This window comes from Bos indicus, chromosome 18, assembly GCF_029378745.1.
Source record: "Bos indicus isolate NIAB-ARS_2022 breed Sahiwal x Tharparkar chromosome 18, NIAB-ARS_B.indTharparkar_mat_pri_1.0, whole genome shotgun sequence".
Classification (NCBI taxonomy): domain Eukaryota; kingdom Metazoa; phylum Chordata; class Mammalia; order Artiodactyla; family Bovidae; genus Bos; species Bos indicus.
In genome coordinates this window covers 55,271,541-55,291,705 of record NC_091777.1, presented here as the reverse complement: position 1 = coordinate 55,291,705, position 20,165 = coordinate 55,271,541, and the positions used below count along the sequence as shown (strand labels likewise).

General features: G+C 41.5%; 1 protein-coding gene across 3 annotated transcripts; it reads left to right on the top strand.

Annotated features, from left to right (window-relative positions):
* The first annotated feature begins 1,457 nt into the window (after nt 1–1,457).
* Nucleotides 1,458–19,866, top strand: SULT2A1 (sulfotransferase family 2A member 1). Of its 3 annotated transcripts, none has more exons than XM_070771368.1 (7): nt 1,458–1,714; nt 2,897–2,974; nt 10,918–11,126; nt 12,179–12,305; nt 15,451–15,545; nt 17,683–17,821; nt 19,436–19,866. In XM_070771368.1, exons 1-7 carry the CDS (start codon nt 1,579–1,581, stop codon nt 19,546–19,548), a joined length of 897 nt encoding a protein of 298 aa, XP_070627469.1. In that variant the 5' UTR covers nt 1,458–1,578; the 3' UTR covers nt 19,549–19,866. The 3 variants fall into 3 exon arrangements, with proteins under 3 accessions (XP_070627469.1, XP_070627468.1, XP_070627470.1); XM_070771367.1 differs by having other exon boundaries at nt 1,463–1,714; nt 17,683–17,860; XM_070771369.1 differs by lacking the exon at nt 2,897–2,974 and having other exon boundaries at nt 1,468–1,714; nt 17,683–17,860.
* Nucleotides 19,867–20,165: the final 299 nt, after the last annotated feature.

Genomic DNA, 20,165 nt, shown 5'->3' with positions numbered 1-20,165 from the left:
TAAATACAATTATTTTTAAAAAGCTTTATATTTTCTAAGATCAAAAATATTTCACTTATAATCACACAAAAATGATAGAAATCAGAGAGGTTTGTATTGATGCAATGCTATTATCTAATCCACAGTGTGTATTCAAATGTGGTCAACTGTCCCAATAATAAAATAATAGCATTTTCTGTGGTCTAGAAGTCAATCCAGGATTTAGTTTACATTCTCCTCTATCTGGAACATATCCTCAGCTTTTTTTTTTTAAATAACATTTTGATAATTTAAATGGTGCCAGACAATAGTTTTAGAGAAGATCCTCAATAAGAGTTTACACAATATGTTCTCATTAATACCTTCACATCTAGACTTCATGTTTTAAATATGCTGACATAAAAAGGAAGGAAGGTAAGGACTTCCCTGGCAGTCCAGTGGTTAAGACTCTGAGCTTCCAAAGCAAGGGATATGGGTTCAATCTCTGATCAGAGAACTAAGATCCCACATGCCATGCTGCTGCTGCTGAATCGCTTCAGTCGCGCATGGCCAAAAAAATTAGAAAAAAAAAAAAAAAAAAAGACGGGGTGAGTACATTTACCATGGGGAAATCTAACAAACATTACTTCTGCCAGGTGATCAAAGTCAACATCAACAATGAGATGTCATGTTGGCAGTAAATACCCTTCAAATGTTGTGACTGTACTAGTATTTTACCTCCATGATCTTCTCTCCAAAACCCAGAAACGCAGTCTAATTAGGAGAAAAACACTGGGCGCACCCCAAGAGAGGGACCTTCTCCAAAATACCTGACCAGTAATCCTCAAAACTGTCAAAGTCATCAAAGACAAGGAAAGTCTGAGAAACCGTCACAGCTAAGAGAGACCTAAGGAGACATGAAGACCCAACATAATGTAGCATCTGGGGTGGGATCTTGGGCCAGAGAAAGGATATTAGGTAAACACTAAAGAAGTCTGAATAAAGTATGGACTGTGAGAATTCTTTACAATTTTCCTATGTATCTAAAAGTGTTGAAAAAATAACAAAGCTTATTTAATATATATATTTTTAGGACTTCCCTGGTGGTCCAGTGGTTAGGATTCTGCCTGCCAATGCAAGGGACACAGGTTCAATACCTGGTCCGGGAAGTTTCCACATGCCATGGCACAACTTAACCCCTGTGCCACATATTCAGCCCAGCTGCCTAGACCCCCAGCTTGGCAAAAAGAGAGTAACCCCTGTTTGCTGCAGCTAGAAAAAGCCCACACACAGCAATGAAGACCTAATCCAGCCAATATATAAATAATTCTTAAAAATATTCATCTTTAATCCACCACATGTCTACACCCTCCATCTTGCTACCAAACTCCTGGTTCCCTCCCATGAAGTCAAACTCAGGTCACAACAGAATGTTCTCTGAATGACTTCACGGTTGCCCAATATTATCAATCTTGTGACCCTCTCTTTTTATGGACAGGAACACTCATCAACGACCTGGAAGAGATTAATGATTGTTCCATGCTGACTATACAACGGATCTCCCAGTCCAATAGTGACTACGGCTAAAAGGCTCACGAGAGGTAGAAAGAGCTCATCGTCATGACAGGAAAGTTTCTGTGGTTTGAAGGGATACCCTTCCCAAGTGTGGATTACTCACCTGAACTCCTGAGAGAGGTACAGGAGAGTTTTCTTATTAAAGATGAAGATGTCTTACTGCTGACTTTCCCCAAATCAGGTAAGGAAGCAGGATCAGATACTGACAGGCTGTGGCTGTGGCCCTCATTCATTCAGTAGACAGGTGGAATGCTTTCTGTATGCTGACAATGCATTAGGGGAATAGAAATGTGCACTGATACCACTGATGTCCAGAGAAAAGGGTCGAGCCAGGCAGTTACACAGTCAGCTGAGTGCTCAGAGAGGGTAATCAAAGGCATTGGAGGAAACCATGGGAATGAAGCATAAGGCAGATTTGGCTGTTTGTAGAGAGGAGTGGAAGAAGATGGACAGTGAAGTCTGTGGAGGAAATGGGCTGCTGTTGTTTAGTCGCCCAGTCCTGTCCGCCTCATTGTGGAACCTCATGAACTGTAGCCCACCAGGCTCCTCTGTCCATGGGATTCTTCAAGTAAAAATACTGGAGAGGGCTGCCATCTCCTTCTCCAGGGGATCTTCCTGACCCAGGGACTGAATCCTAATCTCTTCTGTCTCCTGCATTGGCAGGTGGATTCTTTACCACTGAGCCATCAGGGAAGCCCTAGAAGAAGTAGGAGGCTGCTGCTGCTAAGTCGCTTCAGTCGTGTCCAACTCTGTGCGACCCCATAGACAGCAGCCCACCAGGCTCCCCCATCCCTGGGATTCTCCAGGCAAGAACACTGAAGTGGCTTGCCATTTTCTTCTCCAATGCGTGAAAGTGAAAAGTGAAAGTGAAGTCGCTCAGTTGCGTCCCACCGACTCTTCACAACCCCATGGACTGCAGCCTACCAGACTCCTCCGTCCATGGGATTTTCCAGGCAAGAGTACTGAAGTGGGGTGCCATTGCCTTCTCCAGAATAAGTAGGGGAGGGAGGTAATTCTGTGAGATGATGTAATAGTTAATTAGCTCGATAGTGGTAGTCTTTTCACAATGTGACATGTAACAAACGAACACGAACACCTTAAATATTCACATTCTTTTTAAAATAGAATTTAGCTTCTTGCTTTTATTATTACTATATGTTGGGGTCCAGCCCCAGCAGGATCCTAGGGTACCCTCAGGAAAGACGGTGTCAGCGAGAGAGAGATGACACGGGTCTTATAATGGATTGAAACCTGATAGTCTGGGGTCGAACGATAAGAGAATAAAGGAGAAATAATAAAGAGAAGAGAAAGAGGCTTGATCTTTGATTAACACAGAAAGCCAATAAAGCTCCTGTGTTCCAAGGAGTCATCCTGAAAGAAGAACAGAGAGAGAAAAGGAGGGAAGAGGAAAAAAAGAATGACACGGGGAGACCAAGCTTCGGTGAGCGAGGCCCATAACTTTAAAAGGAACTTTTATATCTTGACTTGTACATAGAGGGAAATGAAAGATGCAAAGTCATACCGAGTCAACCCAAACATTACCTCTGTTTTGTCTTTATCAAAACCAGGATTTTTTTTTTGTATATCTTTTTTATAAACAGTGTTATGTACAATATCTTTTGGCCTTGGAGGCCTGTGGACATTTTATGACCCTTTTTTGATAAAGCCTGTTCAACCAGAAAACTTATTTTTTTTGAAGTGGTTTTTTTTTGTATTTGTAACCTATGTCAGCCTCAGAAAGTGTTAAACAGAGTTACATTTTCACAGAGCAAAGGTCATAACAAAGAAAGAACCAATTAGCTCAAAGGTCTGATGTGGTTAATTCTAAGGCTGTTGTTTGTTTTTTTTACATTTCAACTATGTTAACTAATGTACTCCCAGGTGTACAATGGATAAGGGATATGGGAACTTGGCAGCAAGCATTGGCTCAACAATGAAACCCTTTACCAGTACTATCTATTTTAATAATTTTTTATCTCTTAAAGGACTCTATGTTTATTAGGACTTTTAGAATGTTTTGGCTTCTCATGTCTTTTAAGGTTGGGGAGTTGTGAACAATCATGTGTGTTAATTGCAAGAGTATGGATAAACCTGTCAGGCAAGCTAGAATGTCAACAGAGGGGTTTGAATTGAAATATTTTTATCATGTCTATTAACTAAAGTCCTAAGTTGATTTTTTTCAGAGGAAGGTGGTCGGGGATAGCCCCCTGTTAATGTCAGAAGAGGTAGTGAAAAGCATAATATAATAAACAGTAGATAGATTTTGGTTTGGGGGTAGATGTTCGAGCAGATTTAGGGGGTCCCTTGAGGCCTGATCCGCCTTTGCCTGTCAGGTCTCTTCTGCATGACCTTTGTCATGGGTGGGATCTCCCATGGTGGCTCTCAGCATCTCCCCCTTTTTTATTTTTTAAGACAGCCAGATGTAATTTAGTCGTGAGTTTTTGAGTGTTTTGTTGAGTTTTGACAATATAAGGAAGAATAATTATGAGAAGCAGAATTAGAATGGCCACAGCAGCATAGCTAAAAATAGTAGACAGAATTTTTTTTTTTTAATAAAGTTAGAAAATGTATGGAAAAAGTCATTTGTTGTTTTTGTGGCAGTAAAGTCTAATCGGGAGTGTTTCATGGTCTTTATCTGATTGTGAAGTTTTTTTAAATCTAAACTAATATTGGAACTATTTTATATTTCTGAAATGTGGTTTTTAATTTTTTTTTTAGTTATAATCTGTCTCGTTTATTTTTAGGGGTGTTATACAAATCTACCGGTAGTCAGCATGACAGGACAGTGTCTATCTCACCTTTAAAGCCTGTAATTTAATATTAATATGTATTATTGTTTTTTTAAGGCATCTACCTCTATTTTTAATTTTTTATTTATAATTTTTTGTGTTGTCAGTGTTAAAGAGGCATTTTTAGACACAGTATTAACATATTGAGCAGTATGTACTTGTTGAGTCAATGATATTGTCGCCACAGTAACAGAAGTAATTGTAGTTATTAAAGCTGATATTTTTAAGATAAGTAAGCCCACAAACCTTGGTTATCGTATTAAATCTTGTAGTTGTTGTAACACAGCAAGACCATAGTTATACCAATAAATCACAGTCACAGGCACCATGAGACAGGGTGGACATTGTGATATTATAAAGGAGCAAACATTATGTTGAGAGGTCAAACAAGATGAGAGCATACATTGTTTGCTGCTGCTGCTGCTAAGTCGCTTCAGTCGTGTCCGACTCTGTGCGACCCCATAGACGGCAGCCCACCAGGCTCCCCGGTCCCTGGGATTCTCCAGGCAAGAACAGTGGAGTGGGTTGCCATGTCCTTCTCCAATGCATGAAAGTGGAAAAATAAAGTGAAGTCAGTCAGTCGTGTCCGACTCCTAGCGACCCCATGGACTGCAGCCCACCAGGCCCCTCCGTCCATGGGATTTTCCAGGCAAGAGTACTGGAGTGGGTTGCCATTGCCTTCTCCGATACATTGTTTACAAGATATTATGTTAGGTCTACCTCTTTTTTATTGACCGCTTTGGCCCTGATCACTGTACCTGTATTGTAAAACGCCTGTTGTGGGTGTACCGGGGAGCAGCCGCAGGCGTCGACCCGGGGGAGCAGTGTCCCCAGCAGCCGGAGGCAGAACGCGAGCGGCAGGCTGTGGGCCGCGGCGTCTATGGCGGGCGGAGGAGCAGGGGTCGGGGACTCGGGCTAGCCGCCACCTGGGCTCGGGGCGCTCTCCTCTCGCCGGACGGAGCCGCGTTGGTCTGGACTGCACTCTGTGGGCGTGGTTTTTTTTTTTTTTTTGGTCTTCACTCGCGGCACAAACTTTTTTGGCTCCAGGTCGCTGGGTGTAGCGAGGAGGGTGTGGGGCGCGGCTGGCGGCGCTCCGGGATCTAAATTGGCGAATCTGTGTCTTGAGGAAAAATACAAACATATCTTCTCTCACAAGTTAGCAACAAACACATCTGGCCGGGGTATGAAATTTATACCTTAAACCAGCTGTATTTTGATGGAGAATTTTGTGAGAATTTTTGGCCTTTATTAATTTGTACAGTTTTGGTAGGCGGTGAGATCAAAACTTTAATTTTTTCAATATAATTAGAACTTATTATACCAGGCACCACCGAAATTTTTTGAAAAGAAAGCGAGCTACGCCTCAGCACAAATTTTACAATGTCCTCAGGTAGGGGGCCAGCCACTCCCGTTGGAATTGGAGTAACTGGCACGTCAGGGGTTAATATTGGTGTCAAGTCTCGTTACCGTTTTGCTTTTTTTTTAGTCTGGGTGAGGCACCCCTGAGGGTTTTTTTTTTAAGGAGCACATTTTATATATTGTGTACGCATCTGTTTTAAAAGTTTTTTTGTTTAAAAAACTTTTTATCTTTTTTTATCTTGTCTCTTTTTTTCCAGTCTCACCTGTTGTCTCTGTGTCTCTGGCGTTTGAATCTCTTGTCTTTTTCAGTCTCTCTCTCACTTTTTTTTTTTTTTTTTGCAGCACCCCCACCCCACATATCACTTTTTTTTTCAGTCTTTTCTGTTTTTCTCTAGTTTTTTTCTGGGACTCACAGAGTTTTTTTTTTTTTAAGTCTCTATCTCTCTCTCTTTTTTTTTTTTCCTGCTGTCTCACCCCATCTCTCTCTCCCCCTTATAATCTCTTTTTCGTTTTTCTTTTTTTTTCTTTTTCTTTCTTTCTTTTCTTTCTTTCTTTTGTGTGTGTGTGTGTGGCCCTCTACGACTGTTGTTTTTTTCTTTTTTGGGTTTTGTGTTTTTTTTTGTAAACTTGTTGGCCACTCACAGGTACAATCTTAACCGTCCTGCATTATAATCTCAAATTATTTACCCTTTAGATTTATGAGCAGGATTTAAAGCGTCTCTAATCATGTTTTATAAAGAAAACGTATCAGTGGGGACTTTTTTTGGGGGCCATGTAAAGTGTAATAAATTTTTAAAGGTTTGGGTAGAGGCAGAGGGAGCTCGCCAGGGTGCTCAGGCGCAGCGGACACTGTTTTTGTTTAAATGTAAAAAAGGATTGAACATTAGTTTTCTTAACCTTAATTCCTCTTTTGTCTAACAGTTTTAAGATTACTTGTATAAAGAGTTTTTGTTTTTTAGTTTTAGAGTTACCTATGTCAGAAAATTTATTATCTTGTTTACTTCTGTTAGTGCGAAAAGATTCCACTACCCACTCCTTCTCACCCTACTTATCTTATGTAGAGGGGTCTGCAGCACCCTGAGTGGGGTCCTAGCCGTCCCAAAAAACTGAACAATGGGGAGACTTATCTTCGGGGCCCCTCGTTGGGCACCACTTGTCGGGGTCCAGCCCCGGCAGGATCCTAGGGTACCCTCAGGAAAGATGGCGTCGGTGAGAGAGAGATGACACGGGCCTTATAATGGATTGAAACCTGATAGTCCGGGGTCAAACGATAAGAGAATAAAGGAGAAAGAATAAAGAGAAGAGAAAGAGGCTTGATCTTCTTTGATTAACACAGAAAGCCAATAAAGCTTCTGTGTTCCAAGGAGTCATCCTGAAAGAAGAACAGAGAGAGAAAAGGAGGCAAAAGGAAAAAAAGAATGACACCAGGAGACCAAGCTTCGGTGAGCGAGGCCCATAACTTTATTTTTAAAAGGAACTTTTATATCTTGACTTGTACATAGAGGGAAATGAAAGATGCAAAGTCATACCGAGTCAGCCCAAACATTACATCTGTTTTGTCTTTGTCAAAACCAGGATTTTTTTGTATATCTTTTTTATAAACAGTGTTGTGTACAATATCTTTTGGCCTTGGAGGCCTGTGGACATTTTATGACCTTTTTTTGATAAAGCCTGTTCAACCAGAAAACTTATTTTTTTTGAAGTGGTTTTTTTTTTTATATTTGTAATCTATGTCAGCCTCAGAAAGTGTTAAACAGAGTTACATTTTCACAGAGCAAAGGTCCAATGGGTCATAACAAAGAAAGAACCAATTAGCTCAAAGGTCTGATGTGGTTAATTCTAAGGTTACATTTCAACTATGTTAACTAATGTACTCCCAGGTGTACAATGGATAAGGGATATGGGAACTTGGCAGCAAGCATTGGCTCAACAATGAAACCCTTTACCAGTACTATCTATTTTAATAATTTTTTATCTCTTAAAGGACTCTATGTTTATTAGGACTATTAGAATGTTTTGGCTTCTCATGTCTTTTAAGGTTGGGGAGTTGTGAACAATCATGTGTGTTAATTGCAAGAATATGGATAAACCTGTCAGGCAAGCTAGAATGTCAACAGAGGGGTTTGAATTGAAATATTTTTATCATGTCTATTAACTAAAGTCCTAAGTTGATTTTTTTCGGAGAAAGGTGGTCGGGGATAGCCCCCTGTTAATGTCAGAAGAGTTGGTGAAAAACATAATATAATAAACAGTAGACAGATTTTGGTTTTGGGGTAGATGTTCGAGCAGATTTAGGGGGTCCCTTGAGGCCTGATCCGCCTTTGCCTGTCAGGTCTCTTCTGCATGACCTTTGTCATGGGTGGGATCTCCCATGGTGGCTCTCAGCAACTATTGGTTTATTTTGGACTGTGTTACGTTTTCATTGCTCTGTGGGCCTTCTCTAGTTGCAGTGTGAGGGCTTCTCTAGAGGTAACTTTCTTGTTGTGGAGCCTGGGTTCTAGGGTTTCAGTAGTTGTGACTCATAGCTCAGTAGTTACAGCGCACGGGCAGTTGCCCCACTGCCTGTGGGATCTTCCCGGGTCAGGGATCGAACCCATTTCTCCTGCATTGGCAGGCGGATTCTTTACCACTGAGCCCCAGGGATGCCCTATTTCTGCTTTATATGAAAGAGACAATAAGCTCCCTGCTAGCAGAAACAAGCATTATTTGTACAATATAATGGAGCAATGGAGAGTTTAGTCTTGCCAGGTTGCCCCTACTATTTTTGAACTGAGGGTGTTAAATATATACGTCTTTAATTTGTTAGCAATAAGTCAATAAAATAAAGTGGGAGGCCTTGGGTGGGGAATAAAATATAACTACCTCAGCCAAAAAGCAAAGTAGAAGAAATGACATCTAAATTGAGATCAAAAAGAGTGAACGCAGGGCTTCGCTGTTTGATCCCTGGTCAGGGAAGATTCCACATCCTGTGGTGCAACTCAGCCTGTACACAGCAGCTACTGAGCCGTGCTGTAGGGCCCACAAGCCACAACTGCTGAAGCCCATGTGCCCAGAGCCTGTGCTTCACAAGAAAAGAAGCCACTGCAATGAGAAGGCTTCTCAGTAGCCCCTGCTCACTGCAAGAAAGCCCATGTGCAGCAATGAAGACTCAGCACAGCCTTAAATAATACAATAAATAAATCACTTTTTTTTAGAAAAAGGAACGAATTAGCAGGAGGAAAATAAAATGTTTTTCTTTCTTCAAAAAAGAGTGAATGTGAAATTATTTCATGAAAAGAGATATTTTCCAGGACTTCCCTGATGGTCCAGTGGTTAACAATCTGCCTGCCAATGCAGGGGACATGGGTTCAAACCCTGGTCCAGGAAGATCCTCCATGCTGTGGAGCAATTATGCCCGTGTGCCACAACCACCATAGCCTGCTGGTCTAGAGCCCATGCTCTGCAACAGGAGAAGTCACTGCAATGAGAAGCCCAAGCATCACAACTAGAGAGTCGCCCCCTGCTCACCCCAGCTGGAGAAAGCCCAAGTACAGCAAGACCCAGCCAAAAATAAATGCATAAATAAATATAACTTTTCAAAAAGGAGAGATTTTCCAGTAAAGGTATCAGCATGGATAGTGATCAGGAACTGGAAAAGAACTTGATAAATTTACTGAACTGAAAGGATGTGGATCATATATCTATGAGGGGTGGGGTGGTCATAGAGGGACTGTGATTGGGCAAGAAGCAAGGCTGAAGTCATCAGAAGTGCTGTGGTAATGATGAGCCAAGGGCAATGGGAATCTGTTCAAAGGCCAAGAGCAATGGGAACATGTTCAAAGGATTTAAGCAAATAGCCAAAGCATAGAAGCAACCCAAAGGTCCATTGACAGATGAATGGGTAAACATAAATTACTATCCACATATTGAGAATATTATTCAGCCTTAGAAAGGAATGGAGCTCTGACACTTGCTACAACACGGATAAACTATGAAGACATAGTATGTATGGAGTGAAGTGAAAGTTTTAGTCACCCAGTTGTGTCTGATTCTTCGTGATCCCATAGACTCTAGCCCTTCAGGCTCCTCTGTCCATGGAATTTTCCAGGCAAGAATGCTGTAGTTTGTAGCCATTCCCTTCTCCAGCGGATCTTCCCGACCCAGGGATCGAACCCGGGTTTTCTGCATTGCAGGCAGATATTTTATCATCTGAGCCACCAAGCTCTGCATGGTATGTATGACTCCACTTAAATGAGGTATCAGAAACAAAAAGTGGAATGGTTGCCAGGAAGGAGAAGAAAATAGGAAGTTGTTACTTAATGGGCAAGAGGTTCAGCTGTGCAAGATGGAAAAGTTCTGCAGATTGTTTGCATAACCATGTAAATATATTTAACCCTACAGAGCTGTACAGGGGTGCCTGGTGGCTCAGTGGTAAAGAGTCCGCCTGCCTATGCAGGAGACGTGGGTATGATCCCTGGGTCGGGAAGATCCCCTGGAGAAGGAAATGGCAACCCACTCCAGTATTCTTTTTTTTCTTTATTGTTTAAAATTAATTTATTTAGTTTAATTGGAGGCTGATTACTTTACAGTATTGTGGTGGTTTTGCCATGCATTCACATGAATCAGCCATGGGTGTACATGTGTTCCCCATCCTGAGCACCCCCCTTTCCACCTCCCTCCCAGTCCCATCCCTCTAGGTCATCCCAGTGCACCAGCCCTGAGCACCCTGTCTCATGCATCAACCCTGGACTGTCAATCTATTTCACATATGTTAATATACATGTTTCAATGCTATTCTCTCAAATCATTCCACCCTTGCCTTCTCCCACAGAGTCCAAAAGTCTGTTCTTTACATCTGTGTCTCTTTTGCTATCTGGTATATAGGGTCATCGTTATCATCTTTCTAAATTCCATATATATGCGTTAATATACTGTATTGGTGTTTTTCTTTCTAACTTACTTCACTCTGTATAATAGACTCCAGTTTCATCCACCTCACTAGAACTGATTCAAATGCATTCTATTTAATAGCTGCCACTCCAGTATTCTTGCCTGGAAAATCCCATGGACAGAGGAGCCTGGAGTGCTACAGTCCATGGGGTTGCAAAAGGAGTTGGATATAACTGAGTGGCTAAACAACAACTGAACTGTAATTTAAAGATGGTTAAGATGGCACCTTTTATGATCTGTATACATTATAAAAATCTTTATAAGTCAGATTAAAATGATTGATCATATTTTTCCTTTCTTTATCTAGGAACGAACTGGTTGATTGAAACTGTCTGCCTGATTTACTCCAAGGGGGATCCCAAGTGGGTCCAATCTGAGCCCATTTGGGACCGCTCCCCCTGGGTAGAGACTAAGCATGGGTATGAATTACTAAAGGAGAAGGAAGGCCCACGTCTCATCAGTTCTCACCTCCCCATCCAACTCTTCCCCAAGTCTTTCTTCAAATCCAAGGCCAAGGTCAGTGTACAGCAGTCAAGACAGTCTTCATCAGGGCTTCCCCGGTGGGCCAGTGGTGCTCTGTTGTTTAAGTCATGTCCAACTCTTTTCAACCCCATGGACTGTAACCCACCAGGCTCCTCGTCCCTGAGATTCTCCAGGCAAGAATACTGGAGTGGGTTGCCATGCCCTCCTCCGGGGTATCTTCCAAAGCCAGGGATCGAAGCTGCATCTCCTGTGTCTCCTACATTGCAAATGGATTATTTACTGTTGAGCCAGCAGGAAAGCCCCAATGCAGGGGACACAAGTTCAGTCCCTGGTCGGGGAAGCTCTGCATGCCATGGGGTGCAGCCAAAAAACAAAAATATAAAATAAAGATAGGCTTGAGCAATGCTTGTTAAACTTTAATTTGCCTAGGAATCTCTTGGAGATCTGATTGAAATGCAGTTGTATTCAGTAGGTATGGGGTAGGACCTGGGAGTCTATATTTGATGGTAACACAACCATACTGGAATACAAATGTGTAGACCATTCTGTAGGTATGCTAGCCAGGTGTAAGCCAGAGACCAGGGGAAACAGTAATGCCAAAATCTTAGAAAACCACATTTAAAGTCGAACTAGGATTTATAACTGTATCATACCCTGAATAATCCTCCTTTGTTGCTCTAAAAAAAAATAATAATAATTAGCCAGTCTTAATTAAATAAATACCTCCTGCCATTTATGTAGAAGCACCAGAAAGTTGCTCATTTGAGAAGCAGCATGCTTACATCAATGCCTAAATTCAGGGTGGTTACTCTGCCTTCATGAGTGGTTTTTCTCACCCCTCTATGTTCCTATATCCAGCTGGTACTTTGGTTTGTTTGTTTGGCTGTATCACACAGCAGGTGGGATCCTATTTCACTGACTAGGGATCAAACCCACACCCCCTGCAGTGGAAGCACAGAATCTTAACCACTGGACCACCAGGGAATTCTTTGGCTTTTTCTCCATTTTTATGAAAATCAAGAAGGTTGGGGGAAAAAAGGTTAGAAAATGACTTGATTTTTCATTATCCTATTTTTCTCTTTCAGGTGATCTACCTTGTCCGAAATCCCAGAGATGTGTTTGTGTCTGGTTATTTTTTCTGGAAGAGTGCAAAATTTGTTAAGAGACCACAGTCACTGGAACAATACTTTGAATGGTTCATCCAAGGAAACAGTGAGTGAATGTAAAATATGAAAGCTAGGGGTTGCCAGAGTCTTTCATCAGACCTCTTTTAAACACAACCTGACATCTCTACATCTTCCCAAGCCATGAGTATGTCTATCACCACTGGAAGCCAGATTTTCTAAATCCACATACTGACTTGTAGAGCAGCAGAACCTCAACCAGCCTTTTTGCCCCATCAGAAACTATCCTAGCTATTTTCTGAGTCTTCAGGATCTAATATTAGCACCGAGCACTCATGTTCTTTCCTCTACTCTCTTAATCTATGACTTTCTGAAAGTCAGCTTTCATTGGCTTTCTGGACAATATAATCCTGACTTTTCACCATTTTTCAGATTCATCTTCTTTATTCCTTTATTTATGTATTTTTGGCCACATTGGGCCTTCATGGCTGCACGGGCTTTTCTCTGGTTGCTGAGAGTGAGGGCTACTCTTCATTGCAGCACACGGGCTTCTCATTGCAGTGGCTTCTCCCGTTGTGGAGCTGGGGCTCTAGGGTGCTCGAACTTCAGTAGTTGTGGCACGTGGGCTGAGTAATTGCAACTCCCGAGATGAAGATCAAACATCCCAGACCCAGCCCAGACAAGCAAATAAATATTTTTTTAAAAAAGAAAGAAAGGCTCAGACATGGTAGTGTTAGTCGCTCAGCCGTGTCCAACTCTTTGCGACCCCATGGACTGTAGCCTGCTGGGCTCCTCTGGCCATAGAATTCTCCAGGCAAGAAAACTGGAGTGGGTTGCCAAGCAGCTAACAGCAACTCCACCCATTAGCTGACGATTGGATTAAAGCTTTACTGAGAGAGGCTCTGTCCACCAGAGCAAGACACAAACAGAGAGGAACAATACACTGGAAGGAATCAGTAGCAGAATAACTGAGGCAGAAGAATGAATAAGTGACCTGGAGGACAGAATGGTGGAAATCACTGCCACGGAACAGACTATAGAAAAAAGAATGAAAAAAAGAAAATGAAGACAGCCGAAGAAGCCTCTGGGACAACATTAAAGGCACCAACATTTGCATTATAGGGGTCCCAGAAGAAAAAGAGAGAAAGGACCCAAGAAAATAGTTAAAGAGATAATAGCTGAAAACTTCATAAATAGTCAACCAAGTCCAGGAAGCTGAGAGAGTTCCAGCAGGATAAACCCAAAGAGGAACCCACTGAGACACAGAGTAATCAAGCTGACAAAAATTAAGGACAAAGATCAAATATTAAAAGCAACAAGGGAAAATGACAAATGACATATAAAGGAGAGCCCATCAGGTTTATCAGCTGATCTCTCAACAGAAACTCTACAAGCCAGAAGGGAATGGCACGATATATTTAAAGTGATGAAAGGGAAGAACTGACTACCAAGAACACTCTACCCAACGTGACTCTCATTCAGATTTGATGGAGAAATCAAAAGCTTTCCAGACAAGCAAAAGTTAAGAGAATTCAGCACCACCAAACCAACTTTACAACAAATGCTAAAGGAACTTTTCTAGGCAGGAAACACAAGAGAAGGGAAAGACCTAAACAAAATACACCTGAAACAATTAAGAAAATGGTAATAGGATCATACATATCAATAATTAACTTACATGTAAATGGATTAAATGCACCAACCAAAAGATATAGACTGACTGATCGGAGGAAAACGTGCATATATGCACTTCCACTTACCACATCACTCCACTTAACCACCCCAATTGTACATAATTATTTTATATGGTTGAGTTAATCACATTTCCATTATGGGTTGCAATTTTAATTGTCTTTTACTTTTTGTCTGGCTATTGATTGTGAAAAACTAATAAATATCTTTTATTATTGTGATTATGTAACTATTAGTCACTTAACACCATTGCATCATGATTGATTAACAAAATAATAGAATTCTATATCACCAAAACTACCATTTAATAGAAAAACCTGTCATCACTTTTTAAAATCAAGATACATATTAGAATTATCTTGAAATTTTCTGAAAAATACAAATGCCCAAGTTTTGCCTTTTTTGTCCAAAGCTCCAGATGTTTCTAATAAGCAACCATGTTTAAAAACAACTGGATTTTATGCTGATCTTTTATCTAGCTTGTTTCACTTTTTCTATTTCATATTCGGTGATCCCATTTCATTTAGTTTATGTTTTCCAATTTTTCCATCTCTTCCTTTTTTTTGATGTTCTTTCCCAAGCCTTTATCAAGCATAGTAGGAAAGCTTTCATATACATCAGATCAGATCAGTCACTCAGTCGTGTCCGACTCTTTGCAACCCCATGAATCGCAGCACACCAGGCCTCCCTGTCCATCACCAACTCCTAGAGTTCACTGAGACTCACGTCCATCGAGTCAGTGATACCATCCAGCCATCTCATCCTCTATTGTCCCCTTCTCCTCCTGCCCCCAATCCTTCCCAGCATCAGAGTCTTTTCCAATGAGTCAATTCTTTGCATGAGGTCGCCAAAGTACTGGAGTTTCAGCTTTAGCATCATTCCTTCCAAAGAAATCCCAGGGCTGATCTCCTTCAGAATGGATTGGTTGGATCTCCTTGCAGTCCAAGGGACTCTCAAGAGTCTTCTCCAACACCACAGTTCAAAAGCGTCAATTCTTGGGCGCTCAGCCTACTTCACAGTCCAACTCTCACATCCATACATGATGACAGGACAAACCAAGTGAACTAGCCTTGTCTTATTTTATTTGGTTTCTAAATTTTTTGTTTATTTATTTTTGGCTATGCTTGATCTTCATTGCTTTGCTCGGGCTTTAGTTGTGGTGAGAGGGGCTGCTCTCTAGTTGCAGTGTATGAGCTTCTCATTGCGGTGGCTTGTCTTTGTTGTGGAGCATGGTACCTAGGTGTGTGGGCTTTGGTAGTCATGGCGCATGGCCTCAGTTGCTCCAGGTCATGGGGAATCTTCCTGGTCCAGGGATCAAACCCTCATCCCCTGCACTGGCAGGCCGATTCTTATCCACTGCGCCACCAGGGAAGTCCTAGGCTTTTTAAAGGGCTAATGCCTGATACTGGATACTAGTTACAACAAGCATAAATGTGCCCTACATTGTGCTAGCAATTATGTCCACAGAGGGAACATATATATGGATCCTGTTTTCATTCCGTGTGTCATCTACTCACTCTTCCTACCTCTTCTGTATGCAGTGCCATTTGGATCGTGGTTCGACCACATTCGGGGCTGGATGTCCATGAGAGACAAGGAGAACTTCCTGGTACTGAGTTATGAAGAGATGAAATGGGTAAAAATTGCTCTTATAATCAGCAGACTCTTTCTCATCTTCACGCCCTCTAACTTCCCTCCCTTCTTTAGCCTGTGCATGGTCATTAGACTTGAGAACTTAGCCATCTGGTCCTCATTGCCCTGCTTATGGTCAAACGCCATGCTCTCTTTCATCACGTCTTCTTCATCTCACCTTACAACATCCAAGAACTGACTCATTGGAAAAGACCCTGATGCTGGGAAAGATTGAAGGCAGGAGGAGAAGGGGATGACAGAGGATGAGATGGTTGGATGGCATCACCGACTCGATGGACATGAGTCTGAGCAAGCTCCAGGAGTTGGTGATGGACAGGGAAGCCTGGCATGCTGCAGTCCATGGGGTCGAAAAGAGTTGGACATGATTGAGTGACTGAACTGAACTGAACAATATCTAAAGGGGTTTTTCCATCTACTGAGGCAGAGTATAGTGGTTTGTGCTCACACTGGTCACTGGTTCTATCATTTCTAGAGGTATATCCCTTGGTGCTGCTGATAACCTAGTAGTGAGAGGGGTCTGAGAAAGAAGATGGGAACGCGTAGAAGCAAGCTGGGTTCCAGAGACGTGTTCAGCTGTCTGACATCCCAGATGACATCCCAGTATGTACCCCAGATGGTAGGGGAAAACTTAAGTCGTAAAATCAATCAGTATGATTACTCTAAGGCCAAGTACTGAACTGAGCAGTGATAGGCAGGAAAAGCGGGCATATGAAACTCAAAACCGATAAAGGTGATGAAATCACAGAGAGAAGAACTTTAACCCTTAGTGGTATCTTGGAGAAAAGAAAAATAACACAAACACTGGCTTTTGCTTCTATCTGAGAAACATTACTTTCCATCATCTTCCAGCTACTTCTATTCAATCCTCTATGGCGTCCACACGAATTTCCTTTTTACCAAGGAGTCTTTTGTAAATAACAATTTACCCCAGTAAATTGTTTTCTTTTCTCTCTCTCTCTCTTTTTTTTTTCTGGGGGAGGGGGTGATTTTTGTTTGCTTGTTCGGTGTTGCTTTTTTCCTTTTTCCTTCTTTTTTTGATGTTCTTTTGTTCTTTTATGTTTTGCTGCTGTGTGTTCTCTTGTTAGATCATAGTGAAGGCTCACGGAATAAAGAAAAAAAATCAAAGCATTTTAGCTCTAAGAGAAAAGTCTCTGATTCAAAGCAAAGACTTTCTGGTTATAAAACCTATTTTCTTATAACCTCCCAGCATCATGGGCCAGGAACTAATTATTGAGATAATAAATAAGAAGACATGGTAAAGCTCTCTTGTGTTATTCAAATGTTAGTTGTGAAAAACAGCATTATTTGGGCACATAGCCAACGCTTGAAATCAATTCCTTAAATTTTTGTTAAATTCTCCCAGAAACTCTCCTGCCTAATCCTGCTCATAATTGTCTAGAAGCCCTTCTAAAGTCTCTTTGGAAAAGAGTCCCTTTGGAAAACCATTAAGGTGTCCTGAATTCAACTATACTGGGAAATCCATCATGGTCCTTCCATCTTTTTTTTCCCAATTGTTCTCTAAGTCATTTTTTGTTTGTTTACTTTATTTCTTAAAATTTTTAGCTCAGTGGTAAAGAATTTGCCTGCCAGTGCAGAAGCCCCAGGAGACACATTCAATCCCTGAGTTGGGAAGATGCCCTGGAGGAGGAAATGGTAACCCACTGCAAGGCTCTTGCCTGGAAAATCCTGTGGACAGAGGAGTCTGGCGGGCTACAGTCCATGGGGTCACAGAGAATCGGACACACCTGAGCACACATGCACACTCGCTTTACAATGCTCGCTGTACAGCAAAGTGAATCAGCTAAGCGTTTACATATGTCCCCTTTGGGGATTTTCTTCCCATTTAGGTCACCACAGAGCATTGGCTGGAGTCCTCTGTACCCTACAGTAGGTTCTCATAGGTTACCTAGTCTTTACTTGGTATCGACAGTGTCTATGTGTCAATGTCAATCTCTCAATCTCTCTGGACACCCCTAACTCTATCCCTACTCACATCTCTACATTTCTTTCCTCTTTTCCTCTCCCCTCTCCCCCTCCTCTTTCTGCTGTCTCCTCCCCCTCATCTCCTTCTCTATGTTCTTGCTCTTTCACATAATCTCTCAGATTTTCTCTTCTTCTAGGACACGAGGAGCACTGTGGAGAAGATCTGCCAATTCCTGGGCAAGAAGCTAGAACCAGAAGAACTGAACTCAGTCCTCAAAAACAATTCTTTCCAAGTCATGAAAGAAAACAATATGTCCAATTTTTCCCTCCTGAAGGGTCAGTATTTAGAGGAAAATGGACTTCTTTTGAGGAAAGGTAAAAGAAAACATGCCTTTAAAATGGATCAAAAAATGTAGAAGTTATGCTTACAACAGGGCACTAACCGTTGGGAGTAGGGACTGTTTGAATTTATCAACTTATATTGCTCATCACTTGAAAACGTCTCTTGTGAGCCCTTATGAGGGTGTCTCTTTTTATAGTACTAAGGTGGGCTGCAGGCGCTTGGAGAAAGGTTTTCAGGTATAGCATGGTGATCAGTCCTATATGCAAGGCCGTTCAAACTCTCTCTCTCTCAGAATTTAACACGGAAGATATCTCTTCTGCAAACAGTAACCAGGTTAATCCACTATTCTTGCTAACTCGCTAGCTGTGACTGACCCAGAAAATAAGGACAGGATTGGGAAAGTTCATGTTTGTGTTACTGCTGGTGATTGAACATAGAGAAATATCCTCAACAACAACACAAACGTATGAAGAATAGCTCAATTGGAGAAAGGAAAGAGGAAAGACTTTTCACGTAGCTGAGAGCCTGTCTTGTTATCAGACATTATAAAGCCTGCTGTGATGAGAAATTAATCATGTCCATATCCTTGAACTCAAGATGAATGAACAGAATATACAGCATAGAGGGGAGGAGCCTGTTTTCCCAGAATCCTAGAGTTCAAATAGATCGAGGATATGATTCATGCAAGGAAGAAATGAAATGGACTTCAGTGGTGGTCCAGTGGCCAATACTCTATCTCCCAATGCAGGGTGCCAGGGTTCCTTCCCTGGTCAGGCAACTAGATCCCACATGCTGCAGCCAAGACTTCAAACGCCACAGCTAAAAACCCTGCATGTGACAACAAAGATCAAAGATCTCGAGTGCCACAACTAAGACATGGCACAGTCAAATAAATAAACACGAATAAACAATTTTTTAAAAACCAGAAAGACCAGTTAGATTTCTAATACAATAATCCAGGTGAGAAATGATGTTAACTTGGATGTAGGTGGTAGAAATAGAGGTTGCGAAAAGTGGCTAAATACTGGTTATATCAGAAAATAGAATTGCATTATTGCCGACAAATTATACACTGGGAGAGAAGAGAACAAGGGAAATTGTTTCAAGCAGGCAGAAGTCTAAATGGGTATGACTGCCAGGCAGTAAAAAGCAACAAACCATTGGTCATTCTGCTTTATTAGCTATGATTTCCATGTCAAGCAGACAGAAGAAATAGATCCAGGGCTTCCTTAGTGGTCCAGGCGTTAAGAATCAGCCTCTAGCGCGGGGGACATGGGTACAATCCCACATGCCTTGGACAACTGAGCCCATGCACTCTGAGCTCCTGATCCACAAGAGAAGCCACTGCAGTGAGAAGTCCTAGCACACCTGGAGAGTAGCCCCCAGCTGCCGCAACTAGAGAAAGCCAGGAAGAGCCACAGTGACCCAGCGCAGCCATAAATAAATAGATAAATAATTTTTAAAATAAAAGGTGTAAGAATGTATCGTGTACTACTTAATAGCAATACACTTTTAAAAAGAAAAGCAATGGATCCAGGAAGACGGGTAGTGGCGTCTTGAGACCAAACCCTAGATCTGATCGGAGTCTCTATTTTTATGTTTATCAGGTGTGACTGGGGACTGGAAAAATTACTTCACGGTGGCCCAAGCTGAAATCTTTGATAAACTATTCCAGGAGAAGATGGCAGACCTTCCTCAAGAGCTGTTCGCGTGGGAATAATGCTCTAAATCTTCCGGATCTTATATGGATATTGATAGTTGTTCTTCTGCCCTTATACATGTGAGTGACTGAGGGTAATTGCATAAAACCTATTATTTCATCGTGGTGTTTTGAATGATCAAATCTCTGCATTTGACAACTTGACTGTTAAAATTCATCAAGGTACCCCCTAATTCCCTTTGTGGCATCCGACTTTTTAAAAATGTTTATCGTGTTTCATTTCATTCCTATAGAGTGGTAAAGAAATAATATAATGATTACCCCCCAATTATGTCAATTTTTAAATAAAACTGAGAAATAAAGTTACAAAGCAGATAAGGCGCCTTCTCTTTCCATTGCCTGTATCTCTACAATTTACTATTATGATGACCTTGAAGTATATAATTTCCAACCAGGCATTATTATCTTAGTATGTGGTGTTTGACCATAAACAATATATTGAATTTATGAAGGCTTTTTAAACCTAGAAAAATGGCGTCCTGCATAATGCATTCATCAACTTGCCTTTCAACTCAGTATTTTCTGTTTGGGGGTCACTGCGTGTTGAGTGTATAACTCATTCCTTATTAGGTACTGAGATTTATAATTTAGTCACCTATCTTCCCTCAGATTAATTT

What these genes read in the sequence shown, in the direction of transcription:
- SULT2A1 (XM_070771367.1), top strand. Translation starts at nt 1,579, where the DNA reads ATGACAGGAAAGTTTCTGTGGTTTGAAGGGATACCCTTCCCAAGTGTG. An exon ending in ATGGTTCATCCAAGGAAACA is followed by an intron (nt 12,306 to 15,450) that starts GTGAGTGAATGT and finishes TTCTGTATGCAG; the next exon opens with TGCCATTTGGATCGTGGTTC. An exon ending in TGGACTTCTTTTGAGGAAAG is followed by an intron (nt 17,861 to 19,435) that starts GTAAAAGAAAAC and finishes TATGTTTATCAG; the next exon opens with GTGTGACTGGGGACTGGAAA.